Source organism: Phascolarctos cinereus, unplaced genomic scaffold, assembly GCF_003287225.1.
Source record: "Phascolarctos cinereus isolate Bilbo 61053 unplaced genomic scaffold, phaCin_HiC Scaffold_4;HRSCAF=312, whole genome shotgun sequence".
NCBI classification, from domain to species: domain Eukaryota; kingdom Metazoa; phylum Chordata; class Mammalia; order Diprotodontia; family Phascolarctidae; genus Phascolarctos; species Phascolarctos cinereus.
In genome coordinates this window covers 638,736,195-638,757,946 of record NW_027555847.1, presented here as the reverse complement: position 1 = coordinate 638,757,946, position 21,752 = coordinate 638,736,195, and the positions used below count along the sequence as shown (strand labels likewise).

The 21,752-nt window shown below is 35.5% G+C and overlaps 1 protein-coding gene across 4 annotated transcripts in view; it reads right to left on the bottom strand.

The window, feature by feature from the left end:
- KHDRBS3 (KH RNA binding domain containing, signal transduction associated 3) overlaps positions 1-21,752 on the bottom strand; it is a 305,049-nt gene that overhangs the window by 18,054 nt on the left and 265,243 nt on the right. For 3 of the 4 annotated variants that reach the window (XM_020997915.2, XM_020997916.1, XM_020997917.2), the window contains exons 8-9: positions 11,796-11,854; positions 8,149-8,757 (exon numbers count right to left, since the gene is read on the bottom strand). In XM_020997915.2, coding sequence (XP_020853574.1) covers positions 8,666-8,757; positions 11,796-11,854 — 151 coding nt within the window. In that variant the 3' untranslated portion in view covers positions 8,149-8,665. Of the gene's footprint in view, positions 1-7,166; positions 7,226-8,148; positions 8,758-11,795; positions 11,855-21,752 lie in introns of those variants that run through there. The other variant, XR_002326690.2, reaches the window with a different exon arrangement.

Genomic DNA, 21,752 nt, shown 5'->3' with positions numbered 1-21,752 from the left:
CTTGAAAGATATATAAAAATTCACTGAAGAAAACAATTACTTAAAAAGTAGAATTGGGCAAGTGGAAGCTAATTACTCCATAAGACAATAAGAAACAATCAAACAAAATCAAAAGAAAGAAAAAAAAATAGAAGAAAATGTGAAATATCTAATTAGAAAAAATGACCAGGAAAAGAGACCAAAGAGAAAAAAATTTAAGAATTACTGGACTACCTCAAAGGCAAAATCAAAAAAAGAGGCTAGAAATATTTCAAGACATTATTAAGGAAAACTGCCCTGATATCCTAGAACTAGAGGGTAAAATAGAAATGCAAAGAATCCACCATTATCACCTGAAAGAAAGCCCCAAATGAAAACTCCCAAGAATATTTTAGCCAAATTCCTAAACTTTCAGGTAAAGGAGAAAATACTGCGAGCAGCTAGAAAGAAACAATTCAAATATTGTGAATCCAAAGTCACGATAACACAGAATTTAGCAGCTTCCATGTTAAAAGAGTGGAGGACTTGGAATATGATATTCCAGAGGGAAAAGGAGCTAGGACTGCAAACAAGAATCACCTACTGAGCAAAACTGAGTATAATCCTTCAGGGGAAAAACAGACATTTAATGAAATGGAGAACTTTTAAGCATTCTTGATGAAAAGACCAGAGCTGAATAGAAAACACGATTTTAAAATGCAAGATTTAAGAAAAACATAAGGTAAACAGGAAAGAAAAATCACAAGACATTCAATAAGGTTAACTGTTTACTTTCCCACATGAGAAGATGATACTTGTAACTCCTAAGAACGTTATCATTTTTAGGGCAGTTAGAAGAAGTATACATAGACAGAGGGCATGAGTCTGAGCTGACTATGATGGGATGATATCCAAAAATATCAGACTTAGGGGGTGTGAAAAAGATGCACTGGAAGAAAGGGGAATGGAGACGTAGAATGGGCCAAATTATTTCACATAAAAGATGTGTGAAAGAACTTTTACAGTGGCATGGAAGATGGAGGTAGTGATGGTGGGCAACACTTGAACCGTACTCTCATCAGAATTGGATGAAACAGTGAATAACATCCAGATTTGGCTGGGTAGATAAATCTATTTTATACTAGAGGGAAGTAAGAGAGGAGGGGGATAAGGGAAGGGGTAGGGCTCACAGAAGGGACGGAGGATTGAGGGAGGTAGTGGTCAGAAGTAACCACTTTTGATGGGGAACAGGGGAAGGGAGGGAGGGAGGAAGAGGGAGAGGGAGGGAGGAAGAGGGAGAGGGGGAGAGGGAGAGAGCGAGAGAGCGAGAGAGAGAGAGAGAGAAGAATAAATAGGTAAAAAAATAGAATGGAGCAAAATACACAGTTAATAATCATAAGTGTAAATGCGAACAGAATGAACTAACCACTAAAATGGAAGCAGAGAGCAGAGTGGATTACAAACCAGGATCTCACAGTATGTTGTTTATAAGAAACACACTTGAAGCAGAGGAGACACACAGAGAGTAAAAGTAAGGCGGTGGAGCAGAATCTATTATCTATTAAAAGCAGGGGCAATAATCAGGATCTTAGACAAAGCAAAAGCAAGAATAGAATTAATCAAAAAAGATAAGCAAGGAAATTATATATTGTTAAAGATCTAAGTCTTGCTAAGACATTGAAGTAATATCAATACTAAATATATATGCAACAAATGATATAGCATCCAAATTCTTAAAGGAAAATTAAATGAGTTAAAGCAGAAAATATGCAATAAAACTAAACTAGTATGGGGACCTCAACTTCCCCCTCCCAGAATTAGACAAATCTAACCAAAAAATAAAATAAGAAGTTAAGGAGATGAATAGAATTTTAGAAACATTAGAAATAAGAGGCCTGTAGAGAATACTGAATGGGAATAGAAAGGAATATGCCCTTTTCTCAGCTGTACATGGCACCTACACAAAAATGATCATGTATTAGGATATAAAAACCTCACAACCAAATGCAGAAAAGCACAAATTTTAAATGCATCCTTTACAGATCAAGATTCAATAAAAATTTCATTCAATAAAGTGCTCTGTAAAGATAGATTAAACATTTATTAGAAACTAAATAAGCTAATCCTAAAGAACAAGTGGGTCTAAGACAAAAATCAGAGAAACAATAATTTCATTAAAGAGAACAACAACAGTGAGGTAACATACCAAAATTTATAGGATGTAGCCAAAGCAAGGTATATTTAGCGGAAAATTTATATCTCTAAATGCTCACATCAATAAAATAGAGAAAGATCAGATCAATGAACTGGGCATGCAGTCAAAGAAATTGAAAAAGAACAACTTAAAAATCCCCAATTAAATGCCAAACTGGAAACACTTAAAATCAAAGGAGAGATAACAAAATGGAAAGCAAGAAAACCAATGAAGTGGTAAATAAAACAGAGCTAGTTTCATGAAAAAACAGTAACAACAATAATGAAATATATAAATCATTGGTTAATTTGATTAAAAAAAGAAAGAAAACCAAATTAACCAAAATCAAAAATTAAAAGTGTGAATTCACCATCAATTAGGAGAAAATGAAAGCAGTTAATAGGCGCTTTTTTTGCCCAATTATACGCCAATAAATCTGACAATCTATGATTGTCTATGAATCTACGAATATTTACAATACAAATCTCCCAGATTAACAGAAGAGGACGTAGAATACTTAAATAATCCCATTTTAGGAAAAGATACTGAACAAGTCATCAATTAATTCGCTAAGGAAAAATCCCCATGATCAGACGGATTCACAAGTGAATTCTACCAAACATTTAAAAGAACAATTAATTCCAATGTTATATAAACCATTTGAAAAAAAAATAGACAAAGGAGTCCTACCAAATTCCTTTTATGACACAAATATGGAGCTCATGCCTAAACCAGGAAAAGCATAGACAGAAAGACAACACTAGACACTACAGACCAATTTCTCTAACGAATATTGATGCAAACATTTTAAATAAAATATTAGCAAGGAAATTACAGCAGAGCTGCAGAAAGATGTGAGCTTTCCCCAGGGTCACTAAAGCCCAGTGGAAAGACTAAAGTCAGGATTGGCGATGGCCTAGGATGCATTTTTCATGCCTAAGTTCTAAGCACTCCACAGCACCTACTTCAGTCACTCTCATGGCAATTGGAAAAGATCATTCTCATCAGTCCATTCCGTGTGGAAGCCTTCAGATGCTTGGGATAGACATCTTCCTAATTCATCAATGGGTTTGAAGCCCATCAGTTAACCCTCAACCTGGTTTAGCCTGTCTGCTGAGACTGTTTATGAGGGTGTGGCCACTGTACATGCTACAGCTTCTTGGAGCCACAAGCACTGACTGCCAGGTAGACACCAACGGTAGAGGAGTAGCCCTGAGAAGGATTCAGCAGGCCCTCATACCAGAGGTACTAATTCCCCTTAATCACCCAATACACTCTGGACATATAATAAATAGTAGGACATGACCACAGGAATATATTGTTGAATAAATACGACGATCTTGGGACAAGAATTCACTATTGGACAAAAACTGCTAGGAAAACTGGAAAGCAGTTTAGCCAATACTAGGTAAAGACTAACAGCTCATATCATATACCAAGATAAGGTCGAAATGGGTACATGATTTAGACACATTGGGTGATACCATAAGCAAATTAGGAGAGCATGGAATAGTTTAGCTGTCAGATCTATGGATAAGGGAAGAATTTTGACAAAATAAGAGACAGCATTACAAGAAGTAAAATGGATAATTTTGATTACATTAACTTAAAATTTGTTTTTACACAAACAAAACCAATGTAATCAAGACTGGAAGGAAAACAGAACACTGGGAAAAAAGTTTATACAGCAAGCTTCTCTGATAAAGCCTTTATTTCTCAAATATATAGAGAATTCAAATTTATAAGAATATGAGTCATTCCACAATTGATAAATCATCAAAAGATATGAAGAAGTATGCAGATGAAGAAATCAAAACTATCTATAGTCATGTGAAAAAAATGCTCTGAATGTAAAAAATGGTACCACCTCATACCTATCAGATTGGCTAATAGAAAAGGAAAATGAGAAACGTTGGAGGGCATGTGGGAAAACTGAGATGTTAATGAACACTTGGGGGAATTGGAAACTGATCCAACCATTCTGAAGACAAATTTGGAGCTATGCCTAAAGGACTATAAAACTATACATACCCTTTGATCCAACAACAGCACCACTAGATCTGTAATCCCAAAGAGATTTAAAAAAACCAAACAAACCCGTTGTACAAAAATATTTATAGCTGCTCTTTTTGTGGTGGCAAAGAATTGGAAATCAAGGGGATGTCCATTAATTGGGTAAAGGCTGAACAAATTTTGGTATGTGATTGAGATGGGATACTATGTGCTACTAAAAATGATGAGCAGGACACTTTCAGAAAAACCTGGAAATACCTACATGAATTAATGCAAAGTGAAGTGAGCAGAAGCAGGGGCACATTGTACATGATCAGGACTACTGTATGATGATCAACTGTGAATAACTTAGCTTTTCTCAACAACACAAACATCCAAGACAATTCCGAAGGACTTATGATGAAAAATGCTGCACACCTCCAGAGAAAGAACTGATGGAGACTCAGTGCACATCAAAGTATGCTATTTTTACTTCATATTTTTTGTGTGTTTCTTGTCCATGTTTTCTTTCTCAATACGACTAATGTGGAAGTATATGTTTTGCATGACTGCACATGAATAACAGCAAATTTCTTGTTGTCCTAGGGAGGGGGGGATGACAGAGAGGAAGGGAGAGAATACGGAGCTCAAAATTTTAAAAAATGGTATAAATTACTTTTACATGTAACTGGAAAAAATAAAATACTAAGTGGGGGGAAAAACGTAAGGGAAAGAGTAGGGAAGAGAATGGGGACAGCTATGTGACACAGCAGATAGAATACAAGGTCTACAGTCAGGAAAACTCATCCTCCCAAGGTCAAATCTGGCCCCAGACACTTACAAGCCTTCACCAAGACTGCCAAAGGAATCCATGACACAACAGACTAGCTAATAACCTTGGCTACAAAGTAGTGCTTAAGTTGAGCCTTGAAAAAATATAAAGATCCTAAAAGGCAAAGAGGAGGAAAAAGTTTACTTGAGATGTGAGATACAGCCTGAGGAAAGAGCAGACAGGAAATCAAATGCCAAATCTGCAGAATGGGATGAAGGTCAGTTGGTGGAAAAAAAGAATGAATGGAGGGAAGTCATGTAAAATCCATCTAGGCTAACTGCCTGAAGCCAAATTATGAAAGGCTTTACACGCCATCTAAAGTCTAGGGTGTATGAGGTGTTCAGGAGGACTAGTACCTCTGGTGTGATGGCTTGCTGAGTCCTTTTCAAGGCTGCTCATTCACCTTTGGTGTCCACCTTCAATCAACTCCCACCGTAGCTCCATGTCCACACCCTGGTAAACTATCTTTGCAGAAGGGCTAAACCAGGTTGAGGGGAACCAACAGGCCTCAGACGCATTGGTGAGTTAAAGGGATGTCTATCTAAAGCATGTGAACACTTCCCCTGGTGGAATGAGTGTATGAGAACAATCTGTTCCAACGGCCACGAAGGTGGCAGAAGTAGGCCCTGTGATGTGCTTAGAACTTAATCATATATCAAAGATGCCAAGGTCATCCACCCCACCCTGAGCCATCACCAGTCATCCTGACTTTTGTCCTGCCACTGGACTTTGACGACTCTGGAAGAAAAAATGAGAATGAGGACTGAGCAACTCTGCCTCACTTATATCCAATTCATGTGCAATTCAAGACATCATCCCATAATGTCACTGGTCCTCTTTGAAAATGAAAGACAATCAACAAGGTCTGTTCCAATTCTGAAATTCCATGATCATCTACGTTCTCAACAGAATCTTAGAATTGGAAATGATCTCAGTGGACCTATATCTGAATAAGAATTACTTGACAAATAGTCATCCAGTCTCTTCCCAGTATAGTGAGGATGAATTCACCACCTCCTAAAACATCCCTTGTTACTTCTGGAGAGCTCTGACGGTCAGGATGCAGGGGAAACTTTCTTCCCTGTGACTTCGGGTCAAGTAAAAAATGTCTACTCTAGTGGATAGAGGCCTGGGCCTGGAGCCAGGAAGATCTGAGTTGAAATGTGGCCATCATACACTTACTATCTGTGGGACACTGGGCAAGTCATTTAACCTCTGTCTACCTCAGTTTCTTTAACTGTAAAATGGGATAATAATAGCAACTACTTATATAGTGTTGTGAGATCAAAGGAGATAATAATTGTGAAGTACTCAGCACGTGCCTGGCACAAAGAAGGCAGTACACAAATGTTTATCCTTTTACTTCTTTTTTCCTCCTTGAGATGACAGTCTAATGCCTGAACACAGCTATCATTTCGCCACCCTGTGTTCTCCAGGCTAAACATCCTGAGTTCCTTCAGATCATGTTTAGTATCTCTAGTTCCCCTCATCATCTTTGTTATTTTCCGTTGGACACACTCCAGTTCATCTTTTTTTCTCCCTAATGATAATGTAAATACCATGATGCTAAGAATTGCACATAGCATAAGAACATTGTATGTCCCTGCTGAATGAACAGACTAGCTATATTTAATGAAATTCTCTACACTGTATCTCAGTGATCTAAAACCATAGTACCTTTAAAATGTGATTGTAATCTTCTGAAGATCAAATGCAGTAAAATATAAAGTGCTTTGAAAAGTAATTTATACATGTTATTTTGTAAACTGTTTTTAGTCTTTTCGGGATTGCTGATCAAACCTGACAAGGTAGTCGTTTGGTGCTCCTTAACAAAGTATATCTAAAAGGAAGAAAACTGGATCAATGTTACATTATCTTTCTCTCAGAGATATTTAGATGTTTTATATTAAAACCTATTAAATTGTAACTTTTACCACAATCAAAACATAGGAAAATCTATTGGGATGAATGAGCCTTCCATCAGCAGAGATTATCATAATGCTTGCTAACTTTGACTTGTTTACCTTTCAGAGGCTCTCTTTCTGACCTTAGGAGGTAATTTGCTATAATCACTAGCTTTGATAATAAGAAAACATCACGGGAAATTTTCCACCTGGCTTTAGATGAGCATGAAATTATTTTCATCTTCCATTAAGTGTCAAAAGCATTGGAAACAAACAGATTACGTACCATTGTTTTCATCAGGTTTTCGATGGGTTCTTCTTACTCCTCAAGATAGTTGGCATTTCCTGACAAAAGAAAAGACCTTTTTACTTAAATGGAACAAAGAAACAAAAGAAACCAAAATTTAAACATTTCATGTTATAAATCTATAGCAAAAATAGATCAACTGAATGAATAAACAAAAAATATCAAACAGTTGTAATTTTTAAGTACTGTCCTTAGTTACTAAAATTTATGAACAAATAATGTATTACAAATTACTAGTTATGAGGTTTTACATTTGTTTAATAGGGAATAATTTGCCCCAATTAAATGGACTCAACTAAGGCTTTTTTTAGATTACTAAAACAAATTAAACTTTTTAAAATGATAATTTAGGTGATCTTCAAGACTTTCTAAAATGGATCATAAAAGTTTCTAAGTTGTATTCTTCCTGGTTTTATTAGTTATATTAAGATAAATTAAGTGAGATTAAAATCTGATTTGATTTATTTACCTTTGAAAATGAAGACCGTTTTAAGGGTTACACATCCTCAGCCTCTGACGAAAGCGACCTCAATTAGTCAAGTCAGAATGTCTTTAATAGCTTTGTGTTTATTACTTCCAGCACGGAGCGAGGTGTTCATTAAGGTACCAAAAGTCTCATAAAAATTCCAAAGTTGCACTAGTGAAAAAATGCTCAACAAGATGAAAACTAATCACATCTTTTTCAGAAAATTCAGTAGTTATTTTAAAACCAGTTTTAAACAAGATTTGGTTTTAATATGGCACTCAGGCAGAGCAATACCATTTGGAGTCTTTAAACAGCATTTAAACCTACTGTGAGTATATGACTGTACATTTAATTTTATACCATTTTTAAACGGTGTACAATGTTTAGTGTGACCCTTTTATGACAATCATGGTTAAAGGATGTTTTTCCCTGTTTACTACTATTTATGAAGGCTTTTTTTTAATAAGAAAAAAATTGTTAGCTCACACACACGGCTTTTCTTTCAAAAGTTTATTTAGTATCAAGCAAGAAGAGACTTTGCTTAACACTACAGAACATTTCAAGACTTGAGTTACAAAAGAATACCACATTATTTGCATTTGTAATTGGTTTCCCTTTTTACACATCTTTGCAAGAGAAAAAACTAGCATATGGTTGAAAGATAGAACTAAATTCTGTGGACAACCTTTAAAAGGAAAGGTGAGGCTTATGTTAAAAGAATGGATTAACATGTTTAGTAAACCTAATTTTTGTTTAACACTAGTTAATCAAAGGTTATTTTTTTCTTTTGATCTCCTATTTGTCATATACAGACTGGCAATAACAAAGTTCCTTGTTTTACATGTCTTTCTGCCCAGTTTGTTGTTTGAACAAAGTAGTTTAAATTCAGTCCATCCATTCAGATTTTAAGCGCTTTGATTTATTAAAAAGGGATTGTTCATAGAAAAAAATTACTTTGAACAGTATACAGGACTGGTGGAGATTGGATATTTCACAACATCAGACAGTACAATCAGTATCTGGCGTATGGCTGGTCTCTGTAGATTCCCTTTGTTGTCCTTGATGAAGGTGCCTTATGTCTTGAGTTAGTCCACTCTTCTTGTCCTAGAAAAGGTAAAATTAATCATAATTAGATCACTGTTACTGATGCTAGTATGGTTTAATTTTTCAGAGTCTAGCTTAGCACTGAACCAATGGATAAACATCATCCATCTTGCGTGTGCCTTTTCACTGAAGAGTAAATCTGTCCTTTAAGGCCCAATTCAAATGCCACTGCTTCTATTCAAACTGTCTCTAATGTCCCTTTTCTCCTGGTAGACCTTACAAAACACCTGGTTTGTACCTGTCTTGTGTATTTAGTGGGCATTACTGTTCGCCATCCTTGGGATATACTTCCTTCTCAGCCATCTCTACCTTTCTTCCTTCAAGGTTCAGTTCAAGTGCCAATACGTGGACTCTCCTGTTCTTCTTTGTTGTTAGCCCCTCGTGTTGTTGTTGTTTTTTTTTAATTTAGTTTCTGTGTGATTTACATTGAAATATGTATATGTGGACAGAGTGAAAAACTTGGGAGTCAGGAAGATGTGAGTTTGAATTTTGTCTCAGACACTTATTAGCTCTGTGTGGCCCCTGGGCAAATCACTGACCCTCTCTTAACATCAGTTTTCTCATCTGTAAAGTAGGGATAATAACAGCATTTTATAGGATCGTTGTGGGGATGAAATGAGTTAACATCTGTAAAATTACTGTAAGCCTCAAAGCACTATACAAGTGTTAGCTATTATATGTGCATGTATATACATGTTCATGTGCATGTATGTATATACACACGTTTTTCACCCTGAGGAATGTAAGCTCCTTTGAAAGTGGGAAGTATTTAATCATTGTTGTCATTGTATCTGAAATACCTAAAGCAATACCTTGCATGGAGGAGGTATTTAGTGTTTATTTAATGAATAAAAGAAAGAAGGAAAGAATGCATGACAATCATTTGTGTATAATCTGTCCCACAGTACCAGCATGAATTCCATAGGAGCAATAATTTTATCTTATCCAATCTTTCTGTCTCTGTTAGTACCCAGCATAGTGCTAAATAAATGTTTGCTTAGGTTGACTGAAAAATTCCATGGCAATAGATTAAAACATAATTTCAATAGAAACAGAATCACAGATATTACAGCTGGGAGGGACTTTGCGAGATCATCATGTTCTCATCAAACAGATAAGGTGAGGCTCAGGAGGGAGGGAGTTACTTATCTATGTATGTTATATGGATGTGGCAAAGCTAGGCCTTATAACCAACCAGCTTTCCTGACTGGGAGTCCAGGGATATTTTCTACCACACTCTGATGCATTAACTAAAACTTTAAGTACTCAAAAAAAAAAATTCCCTCTTTCAACTAGTTCTACAACTATACTTACTTGTAGGTACTCATTTAAGAGGAGTCTAAATGTTAAGAATTAAACTTTTGCCAGTTCTCCAGTCACTGGCACTATCTTCATAAATGGGTTATATTATAGAAAAAGAATTAATTTCCATTTCAATGAATGGGCAAAGAAAATGGAACGGAATGGCAAAAGACATGGGCAGGCAATCTAGGAAGAAGGGATAATGCAGCACTTTTAATCAATCTCCCCCCCCACCCCCCAGTGAGGCAATTGGGGTTAAGTGACTTGCCTAAAGTCACACAGCTAGTAAGTGTTATGTGTCTGAGTCCAGATTTGAACTCAGGTCCTCCTGACTCCAGGGCCGGTCCTCAATTCACTGTGCCACCTTGCTGCCCTTAATCAATCTTTTTACAGATGAATGTGGAAAACAAAGTTCTGCTGGAGGGAAATTTACATGCTTAATGAGATGCTATAAATTCACACATTCTCAGACCAAATGTAGTAGACAAAAGCATTAAAAGCATTGTCTTATTGAAGGTTTTGCCATCAGTTGTTTGTGAACCTCTTTCAACAATTTCCTTAGTGAATTCCAGATCTGTACATCAAAGAGTTAACTTCTGTGCTGCAACATACAGTAATTTAAAAGCTATGCTGTCCACAGAGACCAATTTAAAAAGCTGTGAGGGAAAAATGCTTAGAATGACCTCTTCTTTTGATACAAACATGCAATCAGCTACGTCCCCTCTGGCTAACTTGCATCAATTTAAGTAGACAGCATTCAGCAAACCAATGTATTTTTATAAGTGTTTGTTACGACAAACAAAAATCCTAGTTGAGGTCATCACTGCTTCAGGCAGGAGATATAACACAATGCACTTCAAAAGGAACACTAGAAAATGGTTTTCCAGTTATGTTCAGAAAAAATGTCATAACATCCATTAGCTGGAATCCTGATTCACTTGTGCTGCTTACCAGAAATCCATGGGCTTTTGAGCTTCTCAACTAATTGAAGACTTCATGTCCTCTGATCTTTAGCCAAAGATTTAACATTCATCTTTCAAGAAAAGGTGCCTTTTTAATGGGCATTCTGCTGTCACTACAGATTCTTTTAATTAAACCTGTCATTGCTACACTTACAGATGGTTCTGAGATGTAATTTTCAGCATTATTATGCTTTTTTACCATGGACTGTTTAGTTAGTTGTTTCTACAACAGTATGGCAATACCCTTAAGCCTATTATCTTTCTAAATGTGTTTGTAACCTTAATGTAATGAATACCAGTGTGACTTTTTTGAGAATCCAAAATGGGAAATAAATTTTAAAATATATATACATACACATATATGTACCCATAACTCTAACCCTTAACAAAAAAAAGAACCTAAACCTATTAACTCTATGTCCTCACTTCACTTTTATTGTTGAGGGGCAAAGATACTTCAAAGGAACTGTACTATTAAATACCTTTAGTCCAGTAAGCTTTGATAAATCTGGCAAAGTTATGGCATTAAAAGGAGAAACTTCATCTCTATGTTTGTGGAATTTCATGAGCCAGGATTTCATATACAACCTAGCACAGATTTTGTCACCTCTTTAATATTAAAGGGCTTTGTGAAAATATCTAGGTAAGCATAAATGAACTCAAAGAAGATTCTTTTTTATTTTTAATGCAGGCTAGAGATTTCCTCTTGGAAGATGGATTTCTTTGACTGTCTTTTCCTTTTCTACACACAGTTCATCTTGTCAAGTTACTCACCATATGAATCGTAAGTCTCTTCACTAAGTCCATGCCCATAATCATAGTAATCAGCACCACTGTATTAAACAAAAACAAAACAAAACATATACACACACACACACACAAAAGAACAAAGTTCAAAATAGGTAAAAATTGTTTTATAGAATGTTTAAGTATAGCAAATTATTTACTCTGACTCAATAGAAAACTCAGAATAAAAGGGAGATGATTAAAAAAAAAAGAGTTCCCTAGTTGAGATGAAAGAATGCTTACACTAGAACACCAAGACCTGGGTATTTTTAAACTCTACTTTCTTCATTCTCCCAAATCTAATCAAATAAATTTTACATAAGAAATTCAACAGAAAGATTTGTCTGACTCTAAATAGATATGTGTAGATCAGAAGCAGTATTAGGAGTAGGTAAAGCTGAATGCCCACAGCATAGGGATGTTGATATACTAATCCTTATATCCTTTTAGAAATAGAAGGTTTGTTGTAAAAGTGTTATGCAGTTACATTATTCCTAGTTTGAAAATTTTCTCAGAGCAAATGCAATCTTGTGCTCTGTTATGTTTTACTACCTGTCTGGGAAATCCTGAGGGGAGTAGAGTGGTAGCAAAATAAAAATATGGTTAGTAGTGAGAGATTACTGAGAAAGGAAAAGAGTAGGGAAAAAACACAACACATTAGAGCAACAATGAGAAATGTTTTTATTCAATACGAATTTTTATAAATGAACATATTCTAAAGCCCGAAAATTCTCTCCATGGCATATGGTATTTACTTTGTGATATGACCAACCTGTAAGTTACAGTGAAGCTTCCAGTGGACCATGAACCACAAGAGGTAGGATCCTTACATGTTCCTAAGAGTACACAAATATCCTAGACTTATACATGGTGATCTGACTATGAGTTTATCAGGTTTTTTTCCTACTTTACTTCCCTACCAACCACACTATTTCTGAATGAAAAGATTATGCTTATACTTTTAAAAATTATTTTGAAATTCAGAACTTAACATCAAAAAAGAATATTTCCATATACTAAGCAGAATACACTTTAATATTCTGTGTACAACTGCAATTTTCCATTTTGTGCTACTTGCTTTTTCATAAAAAATATATAATAAATTCTACATGATATTTTCAAAACTGTCCTGCTTATGCTGCTTTCTGACCTGTGATTAAAAAAAAGTTACAATGGCTTCTTTGCATCCCCCATCACTCCTCCCGACCAAAGCAAAACAAATCTATATAGCGATAATGTCCAAAATGTATATCTCTGCATCTTGTGTCCATCCCCTTTACTGTGGAAACATGGATGGTCACTGCACTGATCAGAATTCTTGAGTATTACAAGGTTCTGTTTTGTTTTTCTCCTTCTTTACCATGCTATCCTGGGTATACATTGTTCTCCTGGTCCTCCTCATTTCACTCTACATCAATTCATACTACTCAGGATTTTCTCAAATTGTCCTTGTCATCATTTCTTATGGTACCATAATATTCCATTATATTCACATGCTACAATTTGTTTAACTCTTCCCCAATTGCCTAAGAGGTCACTGATGACATCGCTTTAGTATTATAGTTCTTTTCCTTTCCTCATTTTCGGATCAGGAAGCCTGTTTAGGTTGTGACTGTTTGCTCCCCTATGTTATCTTCCCTCTCAACCACCTCCTGCCTAACCCTCACTTTTTTTTTCTTCTTGAGTTTGATGTTTCCACACCAAATTCAATACTCACTGGTCCATTTCAGATAAGAGGAAGGTATATTTCATGCTCACTCCACCCACCCCTTCCTCTATTTTGTAAATTCTCATGTACCCTACTTATGAGAAGTAACAAGTTCTTCCTCTCTTTACTCCTATTCGCCTCTCTCATTTCCCTCTTAAAAACCTTAGGAAAAAATAATCCTCCTTAAGTCCCAAGACCTTTGTCTTTCCTGTTTAATTCATTCAATAAACACTTAAAAGTTTAAGATTCTTAAAGGACACTTGTTTCCTCTCTCCCTACCAGAACATAAGCAAATATACACCATACTCCTTCTAATTTCTCAAATATATTTACCTTTTACGGTTCCTATGGACTGCAGTGTTTGTGACCAACTATGGTCTTTTCCTCAGAAATTCTTGAGGGAATTAAATTATTTAATTCTATTAAAAGGTCTGTGTCCTCCTTGCCCCTTCCCTCCATAGAAAGCATTCAGATTTGCAAGGTAAGTAATTCTCGATTTTAAGTCTATTGTAATACTGAAATAGCCTTGGTTTTTAGAAGAAACTGCTACATATTGTGTGATCCTGACTGTAATTCCTTGGTATGCTTGCAGTATATTTTTTTCTTTGATGTTGGATCTCTGGATTTTGGTTTATGACAGTTTTCCTTTTGGGGCTCATTTCAGGAGGTAATTAGTAGATTCTCTCTTTATTTTGCCCTCTGGATCTAACAGATCTGGGTAGTTTTCATATATCATTTTTTGAAATGCAGTGTCCAGGCTTTTTTTTTAGGTACGTGATTATGGTTTTCAATGACTCTAAAATTATCTCTGTTAGATTTGTTTTCCCGGTCAGTTGTTTTAGATATTGAGAATCTTACACTTTCTTCTGTTTTCAGTCTTTTGACTTTGTTCTAATATTTATAGCTGTCTCAAAGAGCCACTAATTTCTGTTTGGTGTATTCTAGTTTTCCACATTTGCCTGACTTACCTACTTTCTGAGTTTTCAGCCTCCTCCCTTTTATAACTTCCCCTCTCCCCCCACCTCTGAGCTTTTCATCTCTGCATATTCAAGTCTAAAAACAGCATTATAGAGCTCAGATCAGCTGGGCCATGGCCATCAGGATTCAGGTCTCAGAACTGCAGCACTACATGGTGTGGTCACCACTGCTCCTAAGGATTTTGAAATTCTCCACTCTAGGGCTCTGCAGAAGGTGGGAAGTCTGTTCTTGTAGCCTCTGGATATACTGCCTTGCAGGTTAGAGGCTTTCCTAGACATTTCTGCTGATGGCAGGGGCTGGTTGACTATTGTCAACAGGCAATCACAGCATCATGAGACTTCTGTAAAAACCAGGTCATTACAAGAGAAATGAATGTGCATGTGGAACCCAAAAAGTTCACAGTCCTTACAGAAGCTTGAATATTTATAACAGTACAACAAAAGGAGGAGAAAACAGGAAGGAGCATGGCATGGCAGGGGAAAGGATAGGTGCAGTAACCCTTCCCAAAGGGGAGTAGCAAGGTGATGGCAAAAGCCACATTCTTGTCCCCTAGGAACTGCTAGACTATGACAACAGGTGAGTCTGCTTATCTGCATAGGTCCTCAGCTACACAAGCATTTTTCCCAGTCTGGCACAGAAGGGTTGGTGCCTGTCTTGCCTCCCAAGAACATACAGGGAATTTAGCTTGGGGTACAGACCACCAATTATGTCAGCTTGTATGTGGGGAGGCGGAAGGGAGAGGAGGGGCACTTCATCCTTGACACATTCAAGGCCCCTTGCATGCTCTGGGTCCAGTGTTTCTGGAAAGTACAGCAATTCAAAAAGACAAGTTCAGGGGACCCCTTAACACTGTGCATTTCTAGAAGTCATACTATAGGTTCTCACTGAATTTCTTGAACAATGTTTTACTTTGAACTTAAAGGTTTTGCTAGAGAAGGTAGCCAGCCTCCCTAGCTAGAAGTCTCTGCTTATATTTAACTACGTCAGGGGTGGGGAACTTGCAGCCTTAAGGCCACATGTGGCCTTCTAGGTCCTTGGGTCTGGCCTTTTCACTGAGTCCAAGTTTTACAGAACAAGTCCTTTTATTAAGGACTTTTGTTCTATGAAGTTTGGATTCAGTCAAAGGGCTGCACCTGAGGACCTACCTTGAGGCTGCAGGTTCCCAACCTCTGATAATCCACAGTCCTCACTATAGTGGGGTGCATACTGTGGGCACTTCATAAATGGGCTGACTTATAAGTACAAAGGATACCATGACTTAATATTTATATAGTGTTCTACAACTTACAAAGCACTTTCCTCACTGCTGCCCTGAGGCAGATAGTTCAAGGATTACTTTCACCATTTTAGAGATGAGGGAACTGGGGTCTGGAAAGATGGTGGGGCTAAACCTCAGGACTTAGGTCTCCAGATTTAGTGCTCTACCTATTACACTATTTTAGTGACCGCAATTTTATTTTGTAGCCATTTTACTTTCTTCAGAATATCTCAGACAAGTAGTAAAATATCACACAGCACAAGATTTGAGCTTATGAGCTAATAAAGTACATAGATGGGTATTTTTAAACTAATTAATAACCTAACTTAACAGTATCATCACTGGAAATCTTGTATTTATAAAGGAAAACAAGGGGCAATGTATCATACCATTTTGCAGATGAGGAAATTGCCCACAAAGTTTAAGTGAAATGTATAGGCCTATTGAAAACATAGTCTTTTTAGAGCAAAAGATCAAATTTCTGCAAAATATTAATCAATAAACACATAGGCAAGGTATAATGAGTCTTTACGTAATCATTTTATAATATTAGTAACTTTGATTTGTCATTTGGTAACACTGGTATTTTCACTCACCTACTCTCCCAGTTTTTTTTTTAAAACCCCTTTACTTAACTGTATAGTGAAACAGTATCTTGCATCTGTTGTTTTTTTTTTTTCCTGTTGTCTTGGAAATATACACTTAAATTCTTATTTCAACTTCACAAGATCAAATTAGATTATTCTAATCATAAGTATCTACAAACTATTTATCTGTGTACCCACTTCAAATGTCCTACTGATTCTATGTTCTCAGAGCAGGAACCACATTCTACTCATTTTTGTGTCTGCCCTGAGCTAGCCTGTATCTGACACAGAGCACTGCTCAAAGTGGGCCTTTGATATTTGTTGAATAAGTGACTTCTTATAGGAAATATGGGGGAGGGGAGTAAGTAGGTCAGAGTATGAAAAAATAAAGAAACTAGGTTAACTGACTTCTGTATAGCGTTTTAAGATTTGCAAAACATATCAGTTTATTTTATTCTCACAATAACCCTGTGGGATAAGTATGATCTTGTTATCCTCATTTTACAGAGGAGGAAACTGAGGCCCAGAGAAATTCAGTTACTCATCTATAGTCACACAACCAGAAGAGTCAGAAGCAGGATTTGAACCCAGATCACTCTGCCTTCCTAGTCTTATCTGTCCACTTATACTAAGATACCTCTTTCATTAGCTTCAATTCACCAAATATCAAGTGATCATTCTTGGCAAAGAAAGCACTATGTATACAAAGATAAAAAAAAGGACAATCACTGTTATTAAGAAGATGACCTTCTGTTCTGGGAAGTGTGACAGACACACAGACAATCTAAATACAATCTAAAATCATATGTGATAGAGACTAAAGAGAGATCTGGACCAAATGATCCAGGCAAATACGAGGAGAGAAAAATTTCAGAGGGGAAAATAGGGAAGGTCATAGACCTATTTTACATAAGATTATCACAGGACCTTTGAAACTGCTATGAAACTCAGAAAAAAAAATAGTCACTCAATATTTATTAATTGCCTATTACATGCAAGGTGCAAGTGATGATCTATTCCAAGTTAAAAAGGCTAGAAAAACTGTAGGATTTACCTATGTATGAAATCAGTACAAAAAGAAAATTTCCTTTTGGGGATCTCTAACACAAGCCAGAATAAAAATGGGGACTTGCTACCTCTGTATTACTAACCTCTAAAGGAAGGCTGGAGATTAAAAGTATCCTAACTTGGTCTAGCAATCTGGTGCTAAAATAATCTTAGTTTTGACAAGTGAAAACTTTAAACTGACTTTTGCTACCATTTCACTCAGTATCTGATAAAATGATGACTACTTGAAGGTTGTTAGATAGATACTACAGGAAGGATTATTAGAGTTGTCTTTTCTCCCTCAATGTTTAGAAAATTCTTTATACTGTCCACCAAATCACAAACATGCTAACAAAAGACTGGCTCACTAAAAGTGTCTGGTCCTAGAACAGTTAAAATTAGAAGGCATTTGGCCAAAACAATTCAGCAAATAATACCTGAAAACCTAGTATTAGAGAAAATGAACCTGTTTCCCCAGCAAAGTGTAACACTTTCATCATAAGGGCTCTTTGAATAAATCTTTAGTGTTCTTGAAAATTTTATCTTTGTCCTTCAGATCAAATGAGGTAACCTACTCATAACACTGAAGGCAAATCTGTCTCTTTGGAAACAACCCCTGATTGTTTAACTGTACAGTAAATGACAGGTGCTGAGAATAAAAAACACATGGGAATACAACAATGGCTTTTTGGCTTTCTTTAGTAAACATTTCAAGCAACTAACTGTGAAGTAATTAATGGAGATTCATATCGAAAATTTCCAACTTCACACTCATTTAACAGAGAACATAAAAACTGAGAACATACCTTCCCCGTACCCCACTCTCCAACAAATATTTTCAAGAATAAAAGTAGCATAATTTGGTCTGGTAACAATTTAGTGATAAGACCATCTTAGTTTTGACAAGTGAAAACTTTAAGCTGACATTTGCTATCATTTCACCCAGTTTCTGATTATTTATTGCAAGACTGTCATCAAGTCTGAAAGCTTAGAGCAGCTGAGCCCCATTCTTGTACCTGTCAGTTCTGTCTGAATCGCTTTTGCAGCATTTCATTTTGTAGACTTTCAACACCTATTAAACAAAGATGCATTACACTTCCAAGACATAAACTGCAAGCCTAACATATGTTGCAAGGGGCAAGGTAGAAGAACCCACTGATTTACATAAAAAGTATATTAATATCCCTTTTAATGGGCATCTCTCATATCTCAATTAAGAAAAAAGAGAGAAGAAAATAAAGGTATCCAAATTGGTTAGAGATCATTGCAATGATCTTATAGATGAGGAAGCTGGGCCAAAGAAAAGTAAAGTGATGTGGCCAAAGGCATACAGTGAACTAGTGATCAAGGGAAGAGCAAAAAACTCTAATAAAAACTGTCCCAAAGCAGAAAAAAAAAGTGAGAACTATTAGACTTGGAAACATCATTTAATATGTATGGACATTCAGTCCAGTTTTTCCTATTACAATATTATATCCCCAATGGAGAACAAAGAAGGCATGCAACAGACTTGTTCATTAGTGAATTGTCGCTACTCAATTAAGTGGAGGTGTTCAAGCAGAGAGTGGTCCTTTTTTCAGAGCTGATGTAGAAGAAGTAACTAAACCACAGATAAGAGAGTTATTTGGGTGAGTTAACCAGTAAAAAACCACTTTCAATCTAGGATTCTGTTCTACAAATATTCATAAATCAATGGGATCCCATTATTGTGAAGGGCTCTAAACACAAAGTCATTTTCCCTGTCCCAATGGAAGGAGCATAAAATCAATTCTTTGTTAATCTGGTCATAACAATCTCTATAATGAAGAGCTTCTGAAGGTGGGAGTAAGCTATGTAGCCTTTGGGTTTAATAAAATTGTGATGACTTTGCTGAATGACTAGTACTATTCCTCTAAAGAAAATCTCTCATCATAACATCACAAAATGCGATGTCTTAGTTGAGTATTTCCTCACCATTTTTCTTTTCTATTTAAGAAAAGTTTTATAATCAGGTGTCCTTAATTTCCATTTCCCCATGATTAGTGGTTTTACTTTTATAATGACTTCTATATTTCCTAATTCAAAGAATGTGCAATGAACTTTTTAGCAAACCTATTTTATTAATAATCTTGATTAAAATAAACATAACTGAGTAGAAGTAGGCCTGGACTTGGAGGCAGAAAAAAAGTGGTCTGAGCTGTAACTAAGTTTGAAACTACTTAACTGTTTAAAGTTGCTTAACATCTCTGGTTTTCATCTCTAAAATGAGGACCAGATGATGTCTAGGTTCCTTTCCAATTCTAATATTTCTATTAAAAATTGTTACATTACACTGAATATAAGTAATGTATGTACTACTGCTTACTCATACTACGTTTAAACATATTTTTAACAGGAACCTAGTTTATCTAATTTTTATTCAATAAATTATAGTAGCCTATTGGGAATATAAAAATTAAAAGTCCTACCTTATGAGATTAACCTTCAAACTACTCTGTATATATTTTATATGTACTTATTAATCTACATGTGTGTCTCTCCCATTAGAATGTGAGCTCTTTGAGGGAAGGGATTATTTAAAAAAAAACCATAAAAAACAACAAAAACAATATACAGCCCATAGCACAGTGTATGACACATAATAACTGCTTTTTAAAAATGTCTGCTGATTCAATGACGATTTTAAGTACTGGAGTGGATGAATGGAATTTTCTAGGCCATTACTTTCCCTTTAAATCTGTTACTCTTAACCTCTTTTTGGAATTATTTTTCTAGGACTTTTTGCCAGAGATGTTTCCTACATAGTGTTAACTCTGTCAGTTAGGTTACCCTGACCTAACTGGATAAACTGGAGACATTTTTAAAAATTCTCTCTTTTCCTGTCTGTCTGGTTCAGTCAAACTAGTTCAGAATGAAACTAGAAACATGGCTGATTTACTGCTTTCGACTATCCATCTTTCAAGTTCAATGAAAAGAAATTTTGAGCCTTTTGTTAAGAATCCAGACACCTTTTCCTTATAATCAAGTCTGAACTTATTTAAACTCACTCTAGACAAGTTTTCTGCTGCTGTTTTCTCTTTCTGCACTAAAGAATTTATGAACAATAATAACGAATTTGACTTGTAGAAAGATAACTGACCTTAGAAACTAGAAGACTTACATAAACTTATCAAGCATTTTGTAATGTTAAAATATATTCAGTTTAGAATGGGCAAAATCACAAGTTAAGCTCCTTCAATACGATTACAATGACTTTCTAAATTACAAACTATGCATACCTTATTGTTTTAATCCTGACTGTGTTTCTGATATTTAACTGTTCATTAGTAACTCTATCATAGTATTAGTAGGGGAAGGAAAAGAAAATTCAAATCATTAATCTGAATATGACAATGCAATGATGTAATATTTGGTGGGTAGAACAAGTTTAAATGCATATTTAAAATAATTTTTTCTCATTACAAATAACTGAAAGTTTAAAAATTTTTAAATGTTTTATAGAACTGGTCAATACTCTTCTACAAAAATGGAAATTAATCACCAATCAAGCATTTATTAAGCATCTAACAAGTTCTAGGCAATGTGCAGGCCAGGAGGGATAAAAATATAAAGACTTAGGGAGATTGTTTTCTCCCCAAAATGATGGGAGAGGAAATACATCAATCCTTTTCTTTTTTTTCCCTATTAATTAGTGTTAACATGAACAATATGAATGCCATGGAAAACACTATATTGTAGCAGAAAGAAAATGAGGCAGTGAGAGGCAGGAGGCCTTGGTTTTAGGTCCCTAGTCCTCTAACTTGCTGCTATCCTGGGGAAGTCCTTTTACCTTCTTATGCCTTAGTTTCTCCCAGGTTATTAGCAATTCTCCATCATGAAATTACTTTGTATGTATTTTAAATTTACTTATTTGGGTACATGCTGTATCCCTTAAGTAAAATGTAAGCTTCTTGAAGGTAGGGATTATGTCATTTCTGTCTTTATATCCTTAGAACAAAGCAGAGTGATATACACATTAATAAATGTTAGTCAAGATGAATGGAAGGATTAGAAGATCTCAAAGGTCCTTTCTAACTTGGAAATTCTATCCCTAATGATCATAAATATATTTCAAATATTAAATTTTGTTTTTACCAATTTCATTTTGTAAAATTAATATCGATATTAAAAGCAATCTATAAAATAGAATTTTATTGTATTACAATTTAAAGAAAAGTTATTAAACATTTCTGTAACAGAAATGTCTTTTATTATCACTTATTCATTATGGCAATAACACATGTTTAAAGTAAATAGCTGATATCCTTCCTTTCCCATTTTTAGATAAAATAAGGTCTCAAAAGGTTGAATACACTTTCCTAATCTACCATGTAAATCTGTAGAAGATG